The 27,410-nt window shown below is 39.5% G+C and overlaps 1 protein-coding gene and 1 non-coding gene across 7 annotated transcripts; both read right to left on the bottom strand.

Moving 5' to 3' along the window:
* PPM1K (protein phosphatase, Mg2+/Mn2+ dependent 1K) lies at positions 1–27,087 on the bottom strand. Of its 6 annotated transcripts, none has more exons than XM_008992999.5 (9): positions 26,939–27,087; positions 19,491–19,989; positions 18,488–18,588; positions 18,079–18,115; positions 12,982–13,010; positions 10,182–10,347; positions 9,900–10,044; positions 7,626–7,760; positions 1–4,836 (listed from the first exon to the last, which is right to left on the bottom strand). In XM_008992999.5, exons 2-9 carry the CDS (start codon positions 19,928–19,930, stop codon positions 4,705–4,707), a joined length of 1,185 nt encoding a protein of 394 aa, XP_008991247.1. In that variant the 5' UTR covers positions 19,931–19,989; positions 26,939–27,087; the 3' UTR covers positions 1–4,704. The 6 variants fall into 6 exon arrangements, with proteins under 6 accessions (XP_008991247.1, XP_008991249.1, XP_008991248.1 ...); XM_008993001.6 differs by lacking the exon at positions 26,939–27,087 and adding an exon at positions 26,486–26,794; XM_008993000.6 differs by lacking the exon at positions 26,939–27,087 and adding an exon at positions 26,310–26,650.
* LOC118152552 (U6 spliceosomal RNA) lies at positions 16,564–16,665 on the bottom strand. Its single transcript, XR_004741304.3, has one exon. It is a non-coding gene; the product is annotated as a U6 spliceosomal RNA (small nuclear RNA).
* Positions 27,088–27,410: the final 323 nt, after the last annotated feature.

The following is a 27,410-nucleotide window of genomic DNA, read 5'->3' as shown; positions in this document are numbered from 1 at the left end:
TTTTAAAAATTGCTTAATGCATGTACTTTATTAACACTGAGATAATGTGATTTTATTCTGCTCACAGTTACTCTAATACATACATTTAAAACAAAGGTCAAAGCAGCAATTACATTAACTCGCTATAGGAGTCATTAGACACTCAGGTAGTACTTTGGTAAATTATAAAACAAATGTATGCAAGAGCACTTCAGTAGAAATTAAATCACTTTGGGGACACATCAGGCTGCTAAACTCCATACTAGAATCCAACAGCAGATGAGTCATTCTTGGAGGTGGAAGAACTCCATAATTTCACAGCCTTGAACACTAAGTATGACCACGAGTGGACCATTTCAACCATCTAACAACCAACGGGAGAGTCAATTGGTCTCATCCCAAATGCCAGAAGCGACAGGCAGGCCATCACAACCTTGGCTTGCTCACCTTGTCAAGACATGACTTTATTTCTGCTTAAGTCATCTATACAAGTGAATCTAATAAATACAATAAAATGTAACCCAACCAAAATCGCATGTCACTTTTTTTTTTTTTTTGAGACGGAGTTTCGCTCTTGTTACCCAGGCTGGAGTGCAATGGAGCGATCTGGGCTCACTGCAACCTCCACCTCCTGGGTTCAGGCAATTCTCCTGCCTCAGCCTCCTGAGTAGCTGGGATTACAGGCACGCACCACCATGCCCAGCTAATTTTTTGTGTTTTTAGTAGAGACGGGGTTTCACCATGTTGACCAGGATGGTCTCGATCTCTTGACCTCGTGATTCACCCGCCTCGGCCTCCCAAAGTGCTGGGATTACAGGCGTGAGCCACCACGCCCGGCCTGCATGTCACTTTTTATAGATATGGGTATATGAGAATCATGGAGGTGCTCAAGAAAGATAGAAACATTTTCTTATTATCATACCACCATGAAATTAAATTTATGTCCATTCTTAGGAAAGAAAATAAGTGTCTTGTTTGATATTGATGAGTAGGCCTACTTAGTCTCTACCAAAATCCTAAAAGAAAAAAATCAAATTTCACTTAAAAAAATAATTTCCATCTTTTAGATTATGTGCTAATAATTCTTAGAAGTAATTATTTTTTAAGTGTGGAAACATGGGGAAAGTTCATGTGATAGAGCACAAAGGACCAAAATGGATCCTTCCACAGTGGACATCCCCCCAGAAAAATGTGTAAGATTTTGAAGCACTTAAGAAATACAAACATCTGTAACAAATGAACAGCTGATGGAGAACAGGACAGTGTTCACTTCTGAATCTATAAGGTACTTAAGAACTCGTACTTGTGGAAAATCACAATGACTCTAGAATATTTCACCAAATAGATGGTGGCAAATAGTTTGGCAACGCGTATTAGAAAGGTGATTTATATACTACATGTGAATGAAAGACAAACCCAAACACAAGTGATGTGTTTTACTACATTAATGTAAATGACGCTACACCTATACCCACAGGGCAAATTCAGTTAGAAGTAAAAAACTAGAGCAGTCCCTTTTTAAACTACTATTTGCATATTTTCCAGTATCCGAATACATGTATACTTATCTCTTATAGATTATATTAATCTACATTTAAAGTTCCATTTTAATTTTGTGGCATGAAAAATACAAACACCAGTATAGTATGTTTTATGCTTAGTCAAAGTTAACTGGCTTAAGGTTTAAAACCTTCCCGGGATAAAGCAGTCAAGTCTGCCCTATATCCCTTTTTGTCAAACCTGTTAATTTCAGTGAGCTGTGATCGCACCACTGCACTCCAGCGTGAACAGCAGAGTCTCTGTCACTATTAAAAAACAAAAACAAAAACAGACAAACTTAGCTATCTACCTCAATCCATCAATCACCCTCATGCCTTTGAACCTGACATCACTCCTAAACTTAAAGTAAAAGAGAGGAATAGTAATGTAAAGCATTCAAAACAAAAATGAAACCTGCATCTTTATTTATTTATTTGAGATGGAGTTTTTGCCCTGTTGTCCAGGCTGGAGTGCAATGATGTGATCTCAGCTCACTGTAACCTCTGCCTTCCAGGTTCAAGCAATTCTCCTGCCTTGGCCTCCCCAGTTGCTGGGATAACAGGCGCCTGTCACCACACCCGGCTAGTTTTTGCATTTTTGGTTGAGAGAGGATTCACCATGTTGGCCATGGTTCGAGACCTCATGTGATCCACCTGCCTTGGCCTGCCAAAGTGCTTGAATTATAGGCTTGAGCCACTGCGCCTGGCCAAATCCTGCATCTTTAGAATGTCATTTTTGTGCATTAGTTTTCCTTTGCCTGTTGGTTTGGAAACTCTCCTTGTCCCTAAAGGTAGCTTCCACATTTCTATTCCAAGAACTGACTAGATAAAGCAAGATGGTTTCCTGCTTTAGCTGCCTCCCTTTGGTTCCTCACCTCTCAGCCAACAAACAGGGCACGATGGTCTTTTCCTGTGATGTTTTTCTTTCTTTCACCTAACTTCTCTTGGAAAAAAAAATTGAAATACTTATTCAGCACTTTTTGTAAAGGACAATTCCTGATTAATAGAGGCAGAAAGCTCAAGATTTATTTTCTTCTGTTCCCCAAAAGGTAAGAAGATGTGAATATTTATATTGGGCTCTCTCCCTACGCATACACCTTTACCTAAAGCTTAAAGAAAAAAAAAGCCAAAAAATCAGTTGAAGGTATATACCACATCAACCTTTCTTCTTTTCTGCCACAAAATTCCATGTCATTCTTAAGATTCAGTATTTTTCTCACATCCTATTACCTTATATGCAAATTGCCATATAGCAATTTTTATTCTATTTCCTCATCTTCTAATAATCACTGGCTATCCACTATAAGGAAATTGCCCCTAGTTTGTCAAGAGTCCTTAAAAATGACATATCAATAATTTAAAACTGGTGAAAGAAGTATGTGAGATTGTTCCCTTTAACTTTGTATTACTCCAAAATATACATATGTACATCCACCCACAAATATAACAAATTTACATAGTTTGCAGAAATAAACTACAGATCTAATTCCAAACACACATTTAGAAATTCACATTTTAACAGCAAACTTACATGCAGATAAAGAGAAATATAGTTTTATACTCCTAAGTGACACAGCAAGCTGAAATGGAGAATATTTTAATGTTCATTTTAGATTTGTTCTTTCTTCCAAGTCCCAGAAAATGAGCAAAAAGGAGACACAAAACTCAAGCTATGTCTATAGCAGTATCAGTCAATGTGGTATTATTTTTACTAACAAATTACTCAATTCCTTACTCTATAAGTGATATACACATACTATAATACTATATACAAAACACAAAATATAGAGTTAGCGATAACAAATGAAAACTTTATACAAAATACTTGATTCCGTCAGTATTTAACTTCTGACCAGAAGACTCTTAGCCTGTACATTCTTTTGTGATATTAAGGAATAATCACATTTGTATAGTATTCTTAACTGCAGAAAAATAGGAATGAACAGAGAGGAGGGCTGATGAGACAGTTGAAATACACATTTATAAATATGTATACAATTTAGTAATGTCATATCATCTGAATTAGTATCTTTTTTTTTTTTTGAGATGGAGTTTCACTCTTGTTGCCCAGGGTAGAATGCAATGGTGCAATCTCGGCTCAGTGAAACCTCTGCCTCCTGGGTTTAAGTGATACTTTTGCCTCAGCCTCCCTGGTAGCTGGGATTACAGGTGTCTGCCACCACTCCCAGCTAATTTTTTTTTTTAATTTTTAGTAGAGATAGGGTTTCACCATGATGGTCAGGCTGGTCTTGAACTCCTCACCTCAGGTGACCTACCCACCTTGGCCTCCCAAAGTGCTGGGATTACAGGTATAAGCTACTATGCCTGGCTGAATTACTTTCTTTTGCAGGGTTATTTTCACCAGTAAGTGGTCCAGAATACAAAATATGGTAACAGAAAACTGTTTTCATACTTATTCGTTGGGACAGTTATTTAAAATAAAAACTTGCATTTTAGAATTAGGGAAGCCTGGAAATTTTTTTTTTTTTTTAACTTGGAGATCACATATTGAATAGCTGTCAAAATTCAAACTGACTAGTTCTGAAGAACTTCAAAATGTTTTCAAATGAATAAAGAACAAAAATGAGGCGGGTGGATCACGAGGTTAAGAGATCAAGACCATCCAGGTCAACATGGTGAAACCCCGTCTCTACTAAAAATACAAAAAATTAGCTGGGCACGGTGGCGCGTGCCTGTAATCCCAGCTACTCAGGAGGCTGAGGCAGGAGAATTGCCTGAACCCAGGAGGCGGAGGTTGCGGTGAGCCGAGATCGCGCCATTGCACTCCGGCCTGGGTAACAAGAGCGAAACTCCGTCTCAAAAAAAAAAAAAAAAAAAAAAAGAACAAAAATGATAAAAAAAAAACCCATAGCTGCCTAAGAGTCTTAAAAATTATTAATGTAACACTCTCATCTCTCATCAAGTGTATCCAAACCACTTCTTATTTGCTCTTTCAATTTAAAGACTCACAGTAGCATCACTACACACATTTACATGGAGCACCTACAGTTGAACATAAATATGAGTATTTATGAAGAAAACTAAGTGGTTAAGTTTACACTGACTTGTGCACTGATCTAGTGAATCACAGGGTCACCCAGAGACAGGAGACTTTTCTGATCTCATCAGTTTCTTGACATGTTCAGTGAAAAACTGTTGCACAGAAACTCAAAGTCCCAGCTGGTGATCAGGCCCATCGTCCACTGGAGGCAAAGCTTCTGCTGAATGAGAAGTTAATTTCAGAGTTCTTATATTTTCCCCAGGCACCAAAAGGCACTACTACTGCAGTACTGTTATCTTCAGTACCGTACTGTATTGCCTGCAAGGTTTGGCAAGAAGAAAAAGAAAAACATTGGAAATCACAGGCTGTACAAAGAGAAATCAGCCTTCCCTTCCCTTGGAAATCCCCTTCCCCTGGAAAGCCAAACTGGTCTTACATACAGTTACTAACTTACTTATTTATGATTTGTGATTTTCACCCTGTATTAATGCCCACAAGTTTTATTAAATTGCACATGGAATAACAGATGACCCAAAACAACCATATTAACTATTTCTGCTGTAGCAATTTTGGCAACAGAAATACCAGTGGACTAAGGTGCATTGGTATGCAGCTCCTGAAAATGAAGATACATGTAAACCATTTAGTGTAGGGCTTAACACATGGTAAGGACTTGATAACTGTTAGCTCTTACCAGGAATTCATTTCCCTTTAGGGAAAGTTACCCTAACAGAATAAAAACCTTGGAAATTGAAAGACAAAAAACTAGCCATAATCATAAAAGAAATACAAATGGCTAATAAGCCTATGCAAATAGCTAACTCCACTAACAAAGAAAAAAAGATATAAATGTCTACACTAAAATTTGATTTTTCCACCTATCAAATTGGTAAAAAGAAAAAAATATGCTAAGAATTTGGAGAAACACAAACTGTCAAACATGCTAGTGTAAACTGGTATAGTATTTCTGGTGGAGAATTTGGTAAACTTATTTAAAGCTCTAAAATACTGTGTAGTCTTTTATATAGAAATTTGCATTTATTTATTGAGACAAGGTCTTGCTCTGTCATCCAGGCTGGAGTGCAGTGGCACAATCGCGGCTCACTGCAGCCTCGACAGCCCAGGTTCAGGTGGTCTTCCCACCCCATCCTTCCAAGTAGCTGACAGCACAGGCATATATCACCATGCCCAGCTAAGTAAAAAATATATATATATTTTTGTAGAGACTGAGTCTCGCCATATAGCCCAGGCTGGTCTCAAACTCCTGGGCTCAAGCAATCTTCCCATCTCAGCCTCCAAAAGTGTAGGTGTAAGCCACCACACCTGGCCTAGAAATTTTCTTTTTTTTTTTAATTGAACTTTCTCTTGAGACAGGGTCTCAAAAATAAATGATGTACATTTGATCATATAATCTTATCACATACATAATTATATACACACAGAATGCTCTTCTACACACAGAGAATACTCATATCACTTTGGGGTTATTTTTGTTTGTGTGCTTTCTTGGGGTCTTTTTGAGACAAGGTCTGGCCCCGTCACCTAGGCTGGAGTATGGTGGCTCGATCTCAATTCACTGCAACCTCCACCACCCACCTCAGCCTCCTGAATAGCTGTCTGCAGGCATGCACCAACACACCTGGCTAGCCTTTGTATTTTTTGTACAGATGAGGTTTTGCCAGATTGCGCAGGCTGGTCCCAAACTCCTGAGCTCAAGTGATCCTCTAGCCTTGTCCCCCTAAAGTGTTGGGATTAGAGTGTAAGCCACAGCACTTCACCCATTCTTGTGTATTTCTGTTTGTTTTTTTTTTTTTTTTCCTGAGGGAGTCTCACTCTGTAGAAATTTTATATCTAAGGGCTCAAGCAATCCTCCCACCTCCTCTTCCCTTGTGTAGCTGGGACTACATGTGCATGCCGCTGCACCTGAATACTATTTCTAAGAATTAAAACTATTTCCAGAAGGAAACAGATATGCACAAATAGACATGCGAATATTTATTACAGTGCTTCCTCTATAGTATGAAAAACATGAACATAAACTAAATTTTTTAACCAGGGGAACTGTTAAATGAATTATGTATAAGAATAAGATGGAACACTATGCATTCATTACAAATTTCATTGCCTTTGTGAATTAGAATGCAAATATCTACAAGACAGGCAGTTGAAATTGGGAAAAAAGTGTTCATCCATGGAATTGGGCCCATTTCCTCAATTTCATGAGCACCCTGGTTAGCACGGGTGAAGGCCATAACCAAATGAATAATTCATGTATTATGATGATGTTGCCCAACTATTTCCAAGCAAATAATACTTTTAAAGTAAGGTCTGTTATCTTATTTTGGGAAATGCAAAAATAGCTGTTGAATTAAAACATACTTTAAATAATACAAAGCACAGTTTAAGTTTTCTTTACTGGATATTACCCAGCTTTCTTCTAATTTTAGTTCTGACTGACACACAACCTCATCCCTATGCTTTTTTGTATTTTGGTTTATCTTTTCCACACACCCACTCTGAATAACCAGAAGATGACTATGCTATATCCTCAAGTTGGATATTTGCTTGGAGCAATGGTTTAATGGTCTAGTTTAATGGTCAGGTGGTTGGACTTGGGAACCTGGTTGTCTGGGTTTGAAGTCCAGTTCTGCAATTTAATAGTTTGGTGACCTTCAGTGAGTTACTTAACCGTGTAGCCTCTGTACCTGTTTTTCTCATCTGTGAAAAGGGACAGTAATAGCTCCAACTTAATAGGGTTATTGTGATTACCATATATGTAATTTTATATACTGTACAATACATTTAGTAATGAGTTAATATATACGAATACTGTGACACAGTAAGTGTAAGTGATATATTAGTTTACTACTATTATAATTTATTATTGCTGTTACTATCATTTCAAAGTATATACAAAGCCAAAGAATAAACAAAGCTCATTTCCTTGGCATATTAAAATTTTAACTTGGGGAAATAATAAAAATTTTATACTTGGAAATATTATGGAATCAAGTGTAAAATTCACTGCAACACTCAAAAGCTAAAACACAATGCCTGGGCTGTCCTTTCCTTCTCCTTAGACTCTTCAGGCAGAAGCTCTGGGTCACCTGTTCAGTCACTGCGTGGGCTGCTTCATTGGGATCGTGGCACTGATTGACAAAGTCACAAATCTCTTGACTATTCACCATGAAGTTAATTCCATCTGTGGTGAGGACCAGGAAGCTGTCATCAGCATGATGTAACTGCAATCAGAACCAAATGCCTATGATTATTAGCTAGACTCTGACTTAGAATAATCTTGCTAATTCGAATATTTTTATCTGTTTTGCTAAGTGGTCATCTGTGTAAGAGCTTGTAAGCTGATATGGTTTGGCCCTGTCCCCACCCAAACCTCATCTTAAATTGTAGCTCCCATAATTCCCATGTGTTGTGGGAGGGACCCAATGGGAGGTAACTCAATCATGGTGGTGGGGTCTTTCCCATGTCATTCTTATAACAGTGAAGAAGTCTCATGAGATCTGATGGTTTGTAAAGGGGAGTTCCCCTGCACATGCTCTCTTTGCCTGCAACCATGTAAGACATGACTTTGCTCCTCTTTCACCTTCCACCATGATTGTGAGGCCTCCCCAGCCTTGTGGAACTGTGAGCCCATTAAACCTCCTTGCTTTTAAATTACCCAGTCTCAAGTATATCTTTATCAGCAGTGTGAGAACAGACTAATACATAGGCAAACAGTGAAAATGTAAAGCCTATATGTTGGGCAAAAGTAGTAACATTTAGAATTAACCACCAAGGATAAAGCTAATATTTAATTAGTAAAATATAAATAGCACTTAATAGCAGAAAGTAAAGAGTAAAGAAGTTGCAATCCTCTGAAATCCGATCACCAGAGGTAATCAGTCCTAACCATTTAGCAAACACCCTTCAAGATATCTTGCTTTACTTGCATAATTTAACATTGTAAAGGGAGAATCCAGATAGTCCAATGCTGAGAGGCAGCTTGATGTAACAGTTGTGAGTGCTGTCTTTTAAGGCCAGGCTTCTAGGATTTGAATCTTGCCTCTATTTTTGGGCTGGGTGAGCAGAGGTGCATTGACCTCTGTATGCTTTAGATTTTCCTTGGAAAATGTAAATAGTAGTACTTATTTTGAAAAAAGTCTAGCACATAGTAAACTCTGCCTAAGTATCTGTTAGATAATATGAAGTAGGATATCTATAAGGCACAAAGTTGGATATCTACAGACTTGAAATCCTTCATGCAATTAATTAACAAGTGTTTGCTGCCAGTTTTGGAAGCCTACACTATACTGTACTAGGGACTATAGTGGCTCAGGAGTTTTAGAGAAGTGTCAGTTCATGGACTGGGTGTGTGCTGGGGGCAGTTAAGGGCAATGAGGACACTGATCAGTAGCATGCAAAGGATGCTGCAGAAGTAGAAGTGGGCAATTATTTGGTTTGGTGGAGAAGGGAAGTCAGGGCAGCTTCCATGTGGAGGTGATGTTGATTGATTGGGTGCAGTGATGCTGGCTGACTGGGTGCAGGTGAAGCTGGCTGATTGGGTGCAGGTGATGCTGGCTGATGGGGTGCAGTGCCGCTGGCTGACTGGATGCAGGTGATGCTGGCTGATTACGTACAAGTGATGCTGGATGATTGGGTGCAGGTGAGTAAAAGTAGGACCATTCCACCAGGAGAATTCCATAGCTGGAGTGAAACAAAAACCTAACACTTCTTCATACTGAGGGATACCAAAATATTTCTCTCCCAAATACTGAGGATTGCCAAAGTAACTGAAAAGGCAGGGGAACAACTTCCTGGGCCTCTATTTGCCTGGTGGCTGGAGACAGCACTTGTTTATCAGCCCAGAGAAGAAACCAGCAGGCACTAGAGAAATCTGGGAACAGGTTCTACTATTTCCACACATTTTTCTGCCTTTTAAAAGACTGAAAGTGTTCTCTTCTTTATCTTGTCCCTATGTAGGATTTGTGGCTCTTTGTTTAAATACTATTTAAGCAAAGCCCCTAAACCACTGCCTTGAGAGAGAAATACTTTGAACTGAAGCCTTTCCTGCACAATGGGTACAGCACGCTGAACCGTCTGCTTATTTGTAGTTGTTGTAGTTAATCTGACTTTTGTTTTCAATAAAGTGTCTCAGCTAAGAACCTAAAAAGGGGGAAAGAAATAATTTATGGTTTCTCCTCTACATTAGGCCAGAATAGTAGCATCTTATTTTAACTGAAAAGTTTTTTTTTTCTCCTTCCATATATTACTCCCTTTTAAAAATCATTTTGGCTTCAGTTAAGGCTTCCAAGAAAGCCTGCAGCGGAGGCATTCCTACATTCACTCTCTGCAGGTGCATCAAGTGCTTGCAGGTCCTTTCTTACCTTAATCCTCTTAGTTTCAGGTTCTGCTATGACACCACTGGTTTTAAGATCCAAATCTCCAATACTTCTTGTCATTGCAAGCCTGCCATTTACATGAGGCTGCCCCAAACTATTCCAAGCCACAAAACCACCACATTTCTTGATCCTGTTAAAAGTTAAATCACAATGATGTGATATGCAGAAAACCAAGTCACTGTTAAACTTAAGCATGACATCAGTTTAAAAACTGTTATGAACTAAAAGCATCACCCACACAGAATGATGGATCAGTGATGGTAGTACCTTTCTTTTTCATCTTTTCTTTCTGGAGTATGGTCAATGGTCAGCTTCATGGGTTTTCCTTTTCTACACAAAATAGCCCGGCTGTCCCCAACACTGGCTACAACCAGTTCAATACCATCTCGCAATAGGGCTACTGTTGCAGTAGTCCCAGAGGTCAGAAGAGTTGCTAAAAATATTATGAAAAAAGAGTTCAAGTTAGTGACAGTTAAATGATTGGATATGGAATTTTTATTACAAAATAAAACAGAAGCACAACTAATGGTGGAATATATCATTCTAAATTAACTAGAGCTAGCAAATAAAATGCAAATGAACTATGTAAGTAACAGCATGCAGAGAAACAAGTATTTAATTCAGTAACAAGGCTCCATGCAAACAGGAGAGGTTGCTAACCTAATCTGGCAAACACTGTATCACTATCTACAAATGGCCTCTATTCATATCAAGTAGTGCTGACTTGAACTTATAACACCTTTATGGATATCTGGTGTCTGGACTGAAAGTATTAAAATTTAATTAGGTTGGCTCTGTTGGTGGAATGACTTAGGTCTACTTCAGCCCACACAGGCAAGCTGACTTTTCTACAGTCTATAGATTTAGAAGGTTTTCCCTTCCATTTGTTACTTCTATCCTGAGAACATATTATCAGTTAGTCAGCTAAGTGAGATATGTCAAGGGCATGCCATTTGCATATTCTACCTCTGTATGCTTCTAAAACTGTTTTAATTTTATAAATGTTCACCAAAAACTCCTAAAATGGTTACAGGCTCACATTTTTTTTCTGTTTATCTTTGTCCTTTTCTAGACATGAGACAAAGTTACAATCATCATTATTGAAGCAGAAACTCTGGGGAAGGAGGGGTGGAGAATGAAGTTCATTCTAGTTTCTCATTAACTCGATGTAGTTAGCACTCCAAACTCCAAATGCAGGGCGGAACTGCCAGCTGCAACTCCTGGGATCCTGCTTGGGCCAGAGCATTGCACACATATGAATTTCCTCTAATAACAAATAAAATTCATTGTTACTGGGCTTGAGGTCACCACTGTTTCCTCCAGCCACTCACACTGCACTTTTGCATCTTCCCTTGATTTCTCCTAACAGTGTCTGCCCTAAGTTCTCTACCACTTGTTAAAAATTGTTAGGGTGCATTGAGCCTTGTCAAAAGTGAGAATATTGTGAAATTACGAGCTAAAAAATAAAACATAGTGGAATAAATTGGAAAAGATAACTTATTTAAAGCAGGTATTGTCTTTAGTAACATTGTTAACGCTTTAAAACATTCTAAAATTGACTTTGATTTTAAAGGCAGATTTAGGAAAAACGAAGTGCTACTGATTTGACCTGCTACTGATTTGACCCATTAAGATTCAATCTTTCCAAGGTTTTTTGTTTTTCCCAAAAAGATAATTTTGAAAACTTCATCAGTAATGCACTGGAAGGATATATATATATATGTATATAAATAGATGTTTCCAATTGGTATATTAAAATGCCTGCTTTAATCAGAAAAGTAAAATGGAAAAGCATGAATAAAGTCTACTTAATCTTTTATAGTCATGCTGAACTTTCTTGAGAAATAACATTAATGTTGCACTATCTTCCCATTTTTCTCTTGATTTTGGAACTGTTGTGCCAATGTAATATTTATGCAATGATGAAAGATGTATTTGTCCATCATATAACAAATGTTTTAGCATAAGTATCAGTGATATTTGTATTACAAATGTTAACTCAACTTTAAATTACCCAAATGAATATACAATAGAATTTTTACAGTTTGACTAACTATAATATTTCTTTTTTTTTTGAGACGGAGTTTCGCTCTTGTTACCCAGGCTGGAGTGCAATGGCGCAATCTCGGCTCACCACAACCTCCGCCTCCTGGGTTCAGGCAATTCTCCTGCCTCAGTCTCCTGAGTAGCTGGGATTACAGGCACGGGCCACCAGGCCCAGCTAATTTTTTGTATTTTTAGTAGAGACGGGGGTTTCACCATGTTGACCAGGTTGGTCTTGATCTCTCGACCTCGTGATCCACCCGCCTCGGCCTCCCAAAGTGCTGGGATTACAGGCTTGAGCCACCGCGCCCGGCCTATAATATTTCAAATGATTTAAAGAGCCAGGTAAGGGAACATAGGCATTTATTCAGATGCTACCTGTCCCGGGAATTTAATATTCCTTCCCTTTGTTTAAACCATCAGCAATAGCTTTCTTAAAAATGGTTTATTATTGACCACAGTAAAAGAGTTAAAATTTCGTTAAGTTTAGTTATTTAGGCTTGTAATTCATGGCTCTGTCACCTAGAAATTTTAAAAGAGTTTGAGCTTTCACCAACCCAACTTCACAGTTCCAAAATCCCAGGATTTATAGGAAAGACTTCAAAACTAACTGTCAATTCTGAGTTGCTAAGCATTTAAGAATATAGATATTAAATCAGCATTCATTTTCATTTAACATTTAATATGAAAGTAAAATTCTCATTTTGCCCTAACAACAGAATTAGAAAACTAAGACATCTTTCAATAAGTTCTTAACACTCACTGGACAATTTCTACTGCAAGTCATCTCAACTAATGGGACAAAGAGGATGTGGGGACCTTCCCGTAGTCCAGGCTAGGACCCGCTGGACTCCTTCACCTGGGACAAAATTAAGCAGATCTCTCTTTCCACTGAAGCCCAGCATATAGTGTCCACGGGCTCCAGGTCTAGAGCTGCTGACCAGGCACAGTTCTCTGCCACAAATAACACGCACAGAGGCAAATAGGAAATTTCACCCAGGAATTGTGCTCAAACATTACAAACCTGCAACACATGGGAGAGCAGAGAAAGAGCTGCAAAATAAGGGAAGGGTTTTTTATTTTGGTGAAAATTTCACTAGCAAATTATATAATATTCCAGGAGATGCCAAATCAACGATTCCAAAACTCAATTTGTTCCAGTTGATGGTATTTTATACTTGAGTCTATTTTTTCTTCACAGAGTAACACTTCTTTCTCAATTCTGTGGTTTCTAAGGTTGAAAAAACTACAAATGTGTCTGTACCAAGACACATAAGTGGTGACACAGATACACATTTAACAATCACAAAAACACTCATGCGTATACACATTCACTGAAATAGTTGGTCTTAAACACAATCAATCAGTACCTTTACTGAGTTAGAAAAAAATGCACTGTAAATCTGTTTGGTAGCAATATTAGAATTGGCTCAATAATAGATAAACCTACAGTTACAGCACTGAAGAATTTGTATCTGACAAGCAGGATTTAAACTACAGTATACCACCAACTTACTGGGACTTAAATATGTATCAAGAGGGAATCAAAGCACCTCCTATACAAGATACATGCATTTGTTAATGGTGCTTAATGCAGAGATTTAGTACCTAGAAGGCATTTTTGAGTAGAATGATTAATTTAAATTCACTGTTTAAATAAAGGCTAGTGAGACTCTTGCACTCTAATGCATGTTTATAATTTTATATCATTCACAAAATGGGTATTTCTGCAGCTTTCTGTTTCTCCGGTGTTGCAGGTCGACACATTAAAAGAAAAATGATCAAGATTTTGAATGGCAACATAAAGAGCAAAAGCTATACTTTTCAAAGACTAATGACTCCTACTAATTACTCTGTTGTGTAAATACTATTATGTATAAACCAATACCGTTTCAGTATTTATTAAAAATGGGTATTCTAGACTCAAGACTCATGAACACCAAAATCAAAGTAATAAGCTGAAGCAGTAGCAGCACAATAAGAACATTTCTCTTCAATGCTCTCCCTATTTTTTTTTTTTTTTTTTTGGCTCCCCAGCACAGGGGATTCAAAAATGCTGTTGTTTATAGCCCTAGTTATTTTGTAGTTTAATTCTTCCATAAAGAGGTTACAGGATATAAAGAACATAAAAGTTTCTGATGAGACTCACAATGCCATCAACGTCCCCCACTCTGAAAGTCAGAGCAAGTCTTCTCTTTTTGTTCCATTTGTCCCTTTCGGAGCTTTGTTGCTTTCAAAGTTTAAGCAATCTGGAAACACTCTGAAGAGCTTATAGGAAATATAGAATTATAACCTAAGTCTTCTACCATCTAGTTTGTTCTAAGTGGCTGTTTATAAACAACAGAAGAGTGATAGGATATCATCTGAATTTACTGGCTGCTTTTATTAATTGTAAAAGTAGACGTTACTGGATAAACTGAATGCAAAAAATTAAAAGATAGTGATGAAATTGCCTACGGAGAACTAAGGACAGATTTAAAATGCATTAACAAAAAAGCAATAAAAATAGCTGGCAATTTCTTAAGGACAAGGGAATCTTGTTCTTGCCATTTCTTGTTAAGTGGCATTTTGATTTTATTCTTTTCAAAATATCCCCAACTACAAGAGTACATTATTTTATTTTATTCTACTCAAATGATAAGCTTTTATTGTATGTTACAGACCATTCATCCAGGACATGCAGCACCTGTGTTTGGCATCATGTCATTTTTGAAAGGACTGAGTGCACATTAGTCTCTTGCCTATGCTGAACTCACACCTGCCTGTCAGAGAAGAGCTCTCACTAAGTGTAACTTGAATGCGAACTTGCTAGGCAATAGCAGTGCCATTCAAGAGTTAATATTCTAAACGTTAATAAGATAACTTGAAATTCTTTATGTAGATGTAAAAGCTTTGGAACTGACATTGAGAAGAGATAAGAATGTTTTATTTTCACTTAATTTATCTTAAGAAAGCTAATATGATATCGATACAGGAACTAGAAAGAAATTATTTAGACAGATAGTGAGGGTAAAGGAGTCCTCAGTAAGGCTTCCCTTTTAACAAAAAGCAGCTCCCAAACCACTTCTTTTCTAACAAAAAGCAGCCCAAAAATTTGAGCTGCAAACAAAAGCGAGCTGGAAGCTTGCACAGGTGACTGCTGACAGCTGTGCCAATAGCAAAGGGCTACCTGGGGCCAGGCATGTTCAATATGCTCCATCTTCCCTTTTCTTTGTCACCACATGTACAGTAAAGGAATGGGCAACAAGGCACTGGCCAGGTAGAGAACATCTGCATAACAAAAGATTAGGGCGGGGGTGGCCAGATTCTTAGCACTCTGCATGGCACCCCTAGCCCTAACTAGTTCTTCATGTGCTATGCGAATGGTACACCTGGTCGGACCAATCTTTCGTGCCCTATGCAAATCAGACACTGCCTCCTCAAGCTCATCTAAAAAGCCTCCTATACTTCACCGAGGACTAGAAGTCTGTTTGGGACCCCTCTTTTTGCAGGAAAGAGCTTAAATCTCTGCTCTTAACCTCACTCCTTGTGTGTCCGCGTCCTTGATTTCCTTGGAGTGAGACAATGACCCTCGGATATTATGCCAGATGAACAATGCTGCTTCAGTATCACTGAGGGGCACCTCTCCCACTTATACCTAAAATCTCACCATTAGTGATTCCCCTCTATGGTTTAACTAAGCCTTTTCAGGTGTCTGCTAATTAAAATTCAACTCTACCCAGGAGTGACAATTCATTAAAATGCATACATTTTATTAATAATTTGATTAAATCAGCTATATGATAATCAAAGAATAAATTACAGTAACTTCAGTGAGAAAGAGTAGGCAGTGGAGATCTCAGCTCAATTCAAGTAATTATTGAGTACCTGCCAGGTTCTATGCAGGGTGCTGCACACTGGAGATTCAAAAATGAATAAGCCACAGCCCTACACCTCACAGGAACGGCTCAAGAGGACGGAAAGAGATTAATACTAAAGGAGAGAAGATGAAAGAAACTGGAGAGGGCGAACTGCACTTACTACAAAATTTTCTTTTAGTACTGGCCCTACCTATATTCGTAGGCTGAAAAGAATATTATCCACTCTTACAATACTGATACTGCTTCAGTTCTTGCTAAAAACTAAAGTTTTAAACTTAAATAATAACTTTGAAATATAAAATGACATTCTTAAAAATCCACAAATTGAACAGTTACACAACATATGGCATTCTATTTTTAGTGGCTTTAATATATTTGATAAAATAGGCCCTAAATATCAAAAGGCAAGTTTTGCCATCTTTGAAAGCTTTGGCAACTTATTAAGAATACAATATTTAAATGTTCTCAAAACGTTAATTTTTTAAAAACACAGACTGTTAATAATATATACAAAATAAGACTTAATAACAATATTATAATAGACTTTTTCTTTGGGTACACACTGAGGGCATCATCCCGTCTTGCTCCATTATACTTTCAAACAAATGACTATTATATAAAACATAAATTTTAAAATATCTTAAGAATGTTCTGTGATCATTACCTCAAAGTATATGACAGAGGAATTAAATTAAATAATGCATTTTAATTTCTTTATTAAAAATGAATTAATTTTATTAAGAATAAAAAATATGGAATGCCTCATGCATTTGCCTGCCATTCTCGCCCAAGGACCATGCTGCTTTCTGTATCGTTTCAATTTTAGTATCTGCACTGCTGAAGCAAACATATGAATTGCAGTTTTGTGATTAATTTCCTTACACAACTGTTTGTTTTTATGACAAAGTTATCTTTAGAAAGTTTCTTTTAAGATAAGCAAGTTAATTAAATTCTTTAACTTCAAAATTCCGTTGAGTTATACTTTATTCAATAATGAAAGAAGTCCTCTCATATTTTACATCAAGTCAATCACTGATTGGTTTAAACATCTACATTGACTAGATCCTTTTAAAATAAGGCTGACGGCTCCGTGAAGGTCGATGTTTTTGATTGGTGGTCACATGCCTGGGATAAATATGGTCATTCTCATCCAAAACCCTTGTCCAGTAAGCTGCAGGTATTTACAGAACAGCTGGGACACACCACCGGCACTACAGTCAATAAACATTGTGGTGTGAGACAAAGCCAGACTCATAGCCAACTTGGTTATTATGAAATAAGAGTATACCAAAATTCAGGAAGTAATAAAAATAAAACCATAAGAAAACATTTTATTTCCTCTTCTCCTTCCTGTGTTTTAACCATTTGGAACAAGAGCTAAATCTTATCCATAAAGTTTACCTCTTTCAACTTCTGTCTTCTTAAAGGTAAGGGTCCAGTTGAAAGGAAAAAAAATCCAAAGGAATGAAAGAAAAGAAAATGAGCCTAAATAATCTACAGACTGGAAAACATATCCCTGAACAGAGTGGATTGTAATGCTTTCCTGAGGAGTGTGATACTAAGGTACTCAACAGAAGCTCAGGAAAAATCTCAAAATGGTAAATAGAGCCAATCCAGAGTTACCTTCTCCTCTCCCGTTGAGAGGGAAGAGAGAATGCTGGCTGTCAGGAAAATCCCAGCCCTAACTCTGTACTGACCTTTACCATTCTAATCTTCAGTTCCTTAGCTGTGAAAAGCAAAAAATCCCTATCCTTATGTACTCTAACTGAAAACCATGCAAATGACATTTCTGTGGTGCCGTGTTTTTTTTCCCTTAAGAAAAAGATGAACCAAATACAGATCAAGATTATTGCATGACTCATTTTCAAATCATTTACAAGGTTACATGCATACATTCATTTGGCTGGTATAGAAGTTTTCAGGGTTAACTTTAACAGCAAAAGATTAGAGGCTAGCTAACTAGAAAACATTTGCTGTGTTTTCCTGAAATGGTTTTGATAAATTTAGTCAAAACCAGAAACATTTCACTGTCAAAATTTAAGGACATACACTACACAAAATTTTAAATTCAACTAGCATACCCTTATGCTGAAAATATCACTAGTTGCCAGAGGAAAGCTGCAAGATTGAGCTTTTTAAGAGGAGACAGAAAAACATCTTCCTTTTTAATTATACAAATTAGCTATTGTCTTTTTCTATTTAGGATCTATTTGCAATTTTTTTCTTGTTGTACAATGACTGTCTTAGCTAGACGTAATTACCCTGTAGTGTATTTCAGCATTTGGTCACCAGATCCATCTAAAAAAAAACAAAAACAAAAAAACAACAAAACAAAACTCATAGTATGGACATTTTTGTCCATAAAATTAGCAACAGATTAAACATTTTTTAAATCTTTTAAAAACTAAAATACAACATCAGAACTGTTTTGGGGTTTCTCTTTCTAAAAAATTCGCCAATATATTTTATTTAAAAGTGATGTATTTACATTAATTTGGATTCAAAACAGCATTTAATGTAATTCTTCATATAAAATCATTTCTATATTAATCCTTACAAACAAGTTTACATTAAAATCCCCTCCCATAAAGGACTTAAATTGTTTACTTTTAACTCCTCCCCCACCCTACATACTCCCTAACACCCAAGGAATGTGATAGTCTTACATACCATCAGCAGACAGGCGGGTGTGACTTGAAAAGGCTTTATCTATTTCTAGAAAAGCCAAGGTCAACACAGTTTCCAAGTTCTTCTCCTTAGGAAGCAAATCCCTTTGTGGGGAGGAAAAAAAAAAGCATCAAACAATCATTTCACAATAGGTTTCTCTCTTCACTGTTAATGCTAGCTAGCAGTCATTCCACACAATGGGAGTCATAATTTTCCTGTTAAACCGCTGAAGATTTACTGGCTAAGGAACACTTACTGAGCATGCAGTAAGTGTCAGGCACTGTGAAAAGCTTTTAAAGGCATAAAAATTAAAGTCCAGATCCTTGTTGTTGAAGAATTAATCCTCACTACCACAACCCTGAGAGGTTAAGAATTCCTTCCTATTATGAGTTCTTTCGTGGAATGAGGTATACACAGGAAGTGAAGAAAGGGTCACATGGGAAGTCAAGAATAGTTACATAACTCTATCACATGTTCTCCCTTTTTCAATGTTAGCAGTAATATGACCCTCAAAAATGCATTAATAATAGTTGAAGTAAATAATCTGAAGAGCTCCAGAACATCTGCATTAAATGCATTTTCTCAACACTAATGCCAATCATCCAAAGCTATTTTCAACAAGTCAAGTATTCAAAGCTATTCACACCACTTGAAAGAGTAATTACCATTTACTGAAGCACTTGTACTCCCTACACTGATGGGAGTAAATACTTCTCATAGGTTCTCTCATGCACATTATGCCACTTCACTTGAAATGATCACAAATTAAGTGCTATAGATTTTGGTTAATGCTTTCCCCAGGGGAGTTGTTAAAACTTGCATTTCTGAAATTGTGATACCCATGTAAAACTACTTCTCAGTCATTAACTACTTCTCATTCATGAAGCAGCAGCATGCAACCACTTAAGTAACTACGTTCACTCTGGAAGCCTCAGCCAAAGGGTGAAAGTTTAAGCATGAAGCATAGGGGAATTGCAAAGTCAGGAGTGAAAGTCATTGTACATACCTAATACATTTCTCCATGTGGGTATGACAGAAATCAGCGGCTGCAGGTCCACCGTGTCCATCATATACTGCAAAGTACAGGACCTCATCTGTTAGCTGAGCAAAGTCAAACCGATCTTCATTCTCTTTCCGTTTGCCAATCTGTGAGGCACAGCCCACATTTTCCAAGCTGATTTTGGGAATTGGTTTGCCATACTTAATGCTGGGTGGCAGCAGAATTGGCTCATCAATGCGGTTATCCCAGATCCCAAAATTGTCCCAGGTAGCTGGACGCCCACTACCATCAGGGTCAAACCGAGAACACCTAGGCTCTGAAGTGGAGCTGTTGCACGTGGGTGTCACCTGCCTGTCGTCCTGCAGCAGGCGGGAGCTTAGCAGCACTCTTCTTCTCAACTGGTTCCCACCACTTCTGACCAAAGTAATTAAGGCAGCTGTTGACATAACTCAGCTCCAAAGGACTCAGTGATGAGGGAAAGGTCAATGGAACAATAATAGAATGTCTTCAAGAAAAATTATGCAAGTCAGGGGGACAGAGGGAGGGGGGAGGGGGGAGAGAGAGAGAAAGAGAGAGAGACCATTATAAATTTTGAATATAACTGGTATGTTATCAAATATTACCAAAAATGAATGTCATAAAGGATTTGACAGAAAATACATATATTTATGTTATATATTGGGTAGACATCCAATAGCCTACTTCTAAGAACAGTGGATCAAAAATGAATTGATTTTCCTACCTCATTCACAGCATTTAAGTTCTATAAAAATTTGACAGTGTGCATATACACAGATCATTGTCTACCAAACTTGAACCTGCATCTCTCAAACTTGAACTTGCAATCATTTGTTAAAATGCAGATTCTGACTCAGTGGCTATGGGGTCGAGCCATTCTGCATTTCTAACCAACACCCTGGTGATACAGAAGCTGCTGGTCTGCAAGTTGCACTTCAAATAGCAAGAACACAGAGTACAGGTATAATTAAATATACATCCCTTCATTAACTCTATTGCTTTCAAGAAAAGGTAGGGGTAAATATGAACAATAATATCAAAGTCTCTTCAGGAAAAAAATAACAGGCTAATAGAATACAAAAAATAGTTCTGTTTCCAAAGAACGGCCAAGTTTTCGGGCATGATGGCTCACGCCTGTGATCCCAACACTTTGGGAGGCCAAGATAGGTGTATCATCTGAGCTCAGGAGTTCACGACCAGCCTGGGCAACATGGTGAAACCCTGTCTCTACTAAAAAAAAAAAAAAAAATTAGCCAGGTGTGGATGCACGCACCTGTAATCCTAGCTACTCGGGAGGCTGAGGCAAGAGAATTGCTTGAACCCAGGAGGCACAGGTTGCAGTGAACCAAGATCATACCACTGTACTCCAGTCTGGGCAACAGAGCAAGACTTCATCTCAAAAAAAAAAAAAAAAAAAAAAAATAGAATGGCCAAGTTTTAGTAAAAACAGTCTAGGGTTGATCTAAGTTTTTATTTTGAGATTTCTCAACCTACTAAACTTTACATACCATATTATTGTGGTAAATATAAATTGGCATGTAAACACCCTAGAGGCACAAAGAAAAGCCAGTTTTGATGATGCTCCCTTCCTGGTAGACTCTCACTAGGAGGGTGTGTGGGCGTGATCTCAGGAACCCAGCGGCACTGCATTTGTGACAAGCAGCCGTCATTTCCGAACAAGTGATCTATGCATTCACATTCATAACTGCAGCTCTCCATTCCCAACCCTAGCAATCCACTGACACTTGAGACTACACTTCATTGAAGCTATTACTCTATACCCAACCCCAAAACTCAAACCTCAGTCTTAGCATTACAGGGTGTTACCAGGGGGAATTCCTACCCCACTGTGGGTAGGGCTGTTTCTGGCAATTTTCCATACAAATAAGAAATTTGTCTCCATAGGATTGTGTCATATTACTTCATTAATTTAAAATCAACTTGAAAAGACAGCATAATACTAAGGTTTGATGATGTTGGTGGATGGTCTACTGGCATTATATTATTCTCAATTGTACGTTTGTATGTTTAAATTATTTCACGAAAATAATGAACTTGAGAAAATGTATCTTTCCAAAAGGTATAAACATACACCAATGAAACCCCAGCTTGAGTGCAGCTATGAGAAAATGCACTACAGGTTTCAAATAATTACTTTCAAGTGAATTTTTGGAAATCAGTCTAGCTATGCATAGAGAAGGCCTCTTTCAGTGAGTAAAACAGGCAAAAGAAAGAATGAGGTTCCAGAGAACAGCCTTAGATGTTTATTTGTTTTTATTTCTTGTAGAGATAGGTTCTCACTTTGTTGCCCAGGCTGATCTCAAACTCCTGGCTTCAAGTGATCCTCCCATCTTAGCCTCCCAAAGTATTGGATTTACAGGAATGTGCACAGAGCCTGGCTTCAATCTTCAGATACTTAAGCAATAAAACATACATGAGCTCTGCCATCACAGAATTTGGAATAAAGATGACCACCAAAACAACTAATGATCATTAAAGACTCAGGAAGTCATCCCTTCTGGGCTTTTGGCCAAGATCCTGTATAGAAGGCTGAAATTCATTTTTTTATAAGACAACATGGGTTAGAGAGTGGCAGAGACACAGCATCTCTGGTTATCCAAAAGAAGTAACATGGCCAGACGCATTGGCTCACGCCTATAACTCCAGCACTTTGAGATGCCAAGGTAGGCAAATCACTTGAGGCCAGGAGTTGGAGACCAGCCAAGGGCAACCTTGTGAAACCCCATCTCCACTAAAAATACAAAAAATAGCCAGGTGTGGTGGTGTGTGCCTGTAGTCCCAGCTACTCAGGGGGCTGAGGTGGGAGGACTGCTTGAGCCCAGGAGTTTGACACCACCCTGGGCAACATGATGAAACCCCATCTCTACAAAAAGTGCAAAAATGAGGTGGGTGGATTGCTTGAGCCTCGGAGGCAGAGGTTGCAGTGAGCCCAAGATCACGCCACTGCACTCTAGCCTGGGCAACGGAGCAAGACACTGTCTATTAAGAAAGAGAGAGAGGGGCCGGGCGCGGTGGCTCAAGCCTGTAATCCCAACACTTTGGGAGGCCGAGGCGGGTGGATCACGAGGTCAAGAGATCAAGACCAACCTGGTCACCATGGTGAAACCCCGTCTCTACTAAAAATACAAAAAATCAGCTGGGCATGGTGGTGCGTGCCTGTAATCCCAGCTACTCAGGAGGCTGAGGCAGGAGAATTGCCTGAACCCAGGAGGCGGAGGTTGCGGTGAGCCGAGATTGTGCCATTGCACTCTAGCCTGGGTAACAAGAGCGAAACTCCGTCTCAAAAAAAAAAGAAAGAGAGAGAGAGAGAGAGAGAGAAATAATACACTCTATTGCAAGAGATATTTGTTCTTTTGCTTCTAATTGAGAGTTAGATTTTATTCAGCAACAACTATGAATTCAAGCCAGCAATAGTATGTTAAAAAATTTTTTTAACTCAATTATGTTAACTATAGGTGATGAATTGAGATTTCAAACTAGAATATAATATACCAGGTAATAAAAGTACTAATTATTTGGAGATAGTTCCTAAAGCAGCTTTATATCATATAGAAAAAAAAAAAGAACTTTAAATAAATATATTTATTAGAAAATATTCATATTTGAAGAGTTAACTTGAGATTACCAAAATACTATTCTTTTGACTTTGGTCTGAAAGTATACATGCTGTATTCAGCCTTAAGCTACTTTGCAGTCATGTACCTACTTTAAACCAGAGTTCTGGAATTACAAATAAATAAATATTAAATAAAGTTTTTCTGCAGCTCTTCTAGTATACTCTTGCTTTTTTTCTCCTCTCTATCCCTCCTTCCAATATTTTTTAAATAATAAAGTAGAACTGCATTCTCACAGAGAACAAATATCCACTGAAAACATTTTTAAGAATGAGATAAAATGCAAATTGGGCAGTTTCTATAAACCTGCATATTTAAAAATCAATCATCAACCTGGCCTCCTTCCTCGGGTATTATGTCTATAATGCTCTCAGAAAGCAGGCAGTCATAGGAAAACACCTACTCTGAGGCATATTATTGGCAGAAATGAAATGTGACCCAGATACATAGCTGGTTTACAAAAACAAAACAAAACAGGTCAGCATCACTTAGGCAAATAAGAGATGTTATGAAGTGGTTCCATGTCCTTTTCCATCTGCAATGTAACTAAGTCATACCAATCCCCTCCATATTCCCTAGGAAAGAATTCAAAGGCAACTGGAGTTCCCAAAGTAAGTAACGACTTTGAATTAAACCTGCACATCAAGAAAAGTTTCCTCCTCCAAAGCTTCAAAATCAGGATCTGTCATCATAGACCCCACAGCTCTGCTGATGCTCATGGGAATGATTATACAAGGCAAGGGAAGTAGAATTTGTGACAAACAAAAACCTTAAGGAAAAAAAAAAGCCATCAGTGTTCTCTACAACAAAAAGAGTGTAGAACAAATTAGAGAACAACTAAGAATTGTCTTTGTCAGTTCTCAATTACAAATTGGGATGTGTTCATTATTCTGCAAACTAAGAGACAGAGGAATCGTCCTTTCTAAGAAAGCAGGGGAGATATAGCTCAATCTTTCAATCGGAAATCACGGCTAGTTTATTTTATAAACCTTATTTAACATTATATTTCATCTTTGGAAGTCAAGTCATCCAAAAGGGAAGCACTGTCTCTGGCAGAAAGGTGCACTGGATTTGAGTTAAACTGTTCTTGAATGTTGAAAGCAGGTCAAAAGGTCAGTTTAAGCACATGCCAAAATTATTCAGGAGTTCTAAAGTTCCGAAACCTGCTTAGATTTTATACCTCTAGAAAAAAATATTTTAAGAAAGCATTCCTATCTGCCCTTTATGAAGTGGCACTTAAGTATCTACAACTTCCATAATGAGAACACGGCCATTTTAAATATTCTTAAACCAAATATTTATCAACCTTTTTAGAAAATCAACTAAAGCATCCCAATAAATTCAAATAGTATGGAAATTTCCAGAATGTATTTCAGCTAATTTGGACCCCAATACCTTCTTTATCAATACCCTGCTAGGAGGAAGGGAAAGAAAATTTACTGCTTTAAGTGAGGGGAAAAAAGAAAACAACAATAAAAACTCCCAAGGAACCCCCTTATGTTTAAAGTGAATATATCTATGTTCAAATATGTGACTGGGTTAAAGTACTGAAACGTGAGCGTGAAAAGTACTCAATATTCTACTCCCATAGATGCCTTTTAACATGTTAGTAAATACGCATACAAGCCACAGACTATATCCCAAACCTGTAACTTTATAATGCCTTTAAAAAGTTTCCTTCACATTCTATTCTATACCACTCTCCCCTCTTCTTTCCTCTTCTCTAAGGATTCCAGTCAAGGAAGTTGCCTGTGTGATCAGTAGTAATGTCTAAGGTGGCAAGAAAAAAATCATTAGCGAGAACTCACTACTCAACGATTATAACTAAGGCATTTTATCAGACAAACACACACTCACAGGTGCTGCTCTTATTCCTGCCACCGCTGCCTAACTAGAGTACCACAAACCATGGCTGTTTTTCTTTTTCTTTTTTTTTAGACGGAGTTTCGCTCTCGTTACCCAGCTGGAGTGCAATGGCCCGATCTCGGCTCACCACAACCTCCGCCTCCTGGGTTCAGGCAATTCTCCTGCCTCAGCCTCCTGAGTAGCTGGGATTACAGGCACGCGTCACCATGCCCAGCTAATTTTTTTGTATTTTTAGTAGAGACGGGGTTTCACCATGTTGACCATGATGGTCTCGATCTGTTGACCTTGTGATCCACCCACCTCGGCCTCCCAAAGTGCTGGGATTACAGGCTTGAGCCATCGTGCCCGGCCCATGGCTGTTTTTCTTTTTTTTTTTTTTTTTGAGACGGAGTTTCGCTCTTGTTACCCAGGCTGGAGTGCAATGGCGCGATCTCGGCTCACCGCAACCTCCGCCTCCTGGGTTCAAGCAATTCTCCTGCCTCAGCCTCCTGAGTAGCCGGGATTACAGGCACGCGCCACCATGTCCAGCTAATTTTTTGCATTTTTAGTAGAGACGGGGTTTCACCAAATTGACCAGGATGGTCTCGATCTCTTGACCTCGTGATCCACCCGCCTCGGCCTCCCAAAGTGCTGGGATTACAGGCTTGAGCCACCGCGCCCGGCGGCTGTTTTTCTTTTTGAGACAGGGTCTCGCTCTGTCGCCTAGGCTGGAGTGCAGTGGTGTGATCTCAGCTCACTGCAGCCTCCACCACCTAGACTTAAGCGATACTCCCACCTCAGCCTCCAGAGCTGAGACCACAGGCACGTGCCACCTGGCCCCGGTAATTTCTGTATTTTGTGTAGAGCTAAGGTTTCACTATGTTGCCCAGGGTGGTCTCGAACTCCTGGGCTCAAGCCCGCTTTAGGATCACAGGAGTGAGCCACCGCGCCCGGCCCCACTGCTCTTTTTCATAGTCATTGTAATCTGTTACTTTAGTAGCTCATTCTGAAACCCAAGGACAACCTCATTCCTCCGCCCTAATGGAAAAAACCGATGAGGCCTTGCTGCACGTTAACAGTGAGAAGCTCAGAAAAGCCAGCAGAGCTTTACAGAGACTGCAAATTTCCCGGTTATTTCCACCTGAAGCCTCTTTGTCACTTCCGATAAATTCTCTCATTTACAGAAAGCGGCTGTTGAAAAAGACATCACCAGCAAAAAGGCCTTAAGACGACAGTGTTCTCCGCGCAAAGTAAAACCCAAGTCTTCGGGTCAAAACCAGTTGGGGCTGTGCATCTTTCCCGATGCCGGACCTCCTGAAAAGCTCACCTGGGGACAGTTCAGGATCCTGGGCTTGGCTAGCTGGTCCTGACAGGCGAGTGGCCAGGGTGACACATGGCGGGACGCACAAACCCCCGCCCGCCCGCGCAGCCTCGCAGATGGCTGGGCTCACTGGGCACCTTCCGCCGCCAGGTCTCCGCCTCCCAACCTCCCTCTGGACGTACCGAGACCGTGGTCGCCACGTTTCTTTCGCCCGGGCGTTGACGTGGCGCCGACCCCGCAGCATCCTCGCGTCCAGGGCCTCCAGTCTCCGCCTGCCCACACACCCTGCCCCGCTCGCGCCGCGCTTGCCTCCAAGCAGCGACCACATTCAAGGCCGAGAACAGTTTGGGCTGGAAACCCGTCGCCCGGGGCGCAGACAGCCAAGCTGCGCCCCCTCCCGCCCCGCCCCGACCAGCTGCTCCTGACCTCCAAAGGGAAGAAAGCTGCGCTGGGAGAACCCAGACACACAGACCGCCAGCCGAGCGCCGACTGGGGGGCGGGGGAACCGAAACCTACGTCTCCCCTTCGCCTTCCCGGGAAGCCCTTCTCCTTTCACTGTCCATTCCGAGGCCGCCCATAAAGAACATAATGCACGGTTAGCAGTAATAAATGAATTGCACTCTCTAGGCTCTTACCTTAGGATGGCTACGTCCCTGAAAAGTGTTTTGATTAGCTAATGTTGGGGGGGCTTTCTTGGTGGGTAAATACGAGTGCCTTCTCCGTCGTCTCGGATCTCTGGAGCAAGCAGTCAACGCGGCCACTGCCCCGCCTGCTGGAAATTCTCGAAAATTTCTCTCCCGCAGTTGACCAGATGGAGAGAGAGAGAAATCTGTTCCCACTGACTGACGGCAAATCCAGCCAGTGCGGCGCTCGACGAGACGGCTGGCCGGCCGCCCGGGCCCTCTATCGCAGCCAATCACAGGCGCCAACAGGAACGAGCCTCTCTGCCGCTGCTACTTGGCTTCGCAGGCTTCCAGCATCGCTCAGCGGAGCGACGTCGCCCTGGGCCAGTGGAGGCTCGCGGCGGCGCCCCACCCGCCCGAGGTTGGCGCCGCAGCCAAAAAGGGGGCGCGCTTGGGCTGTGGGTGGGGCTGCGAGACTTGGTAC

Source organism: Callithrix jacchus, chromosome 3, assembly GCF_049354715.1.
Source record: "Callithrix jacchus isolate 240 chromosome 3, calJac240_pri, whole genome shotgun sequence".
In the NCBI taxonomy this organism is placed as follows: Eukaryota; Metazoa; Chordata; class Mammalia; order Primates; family Cebidae; genus Callithrix; species Callithrix jacchus.
This window is presented reverse-complemented; position numbering and strand designations above follow the sequence as displayed.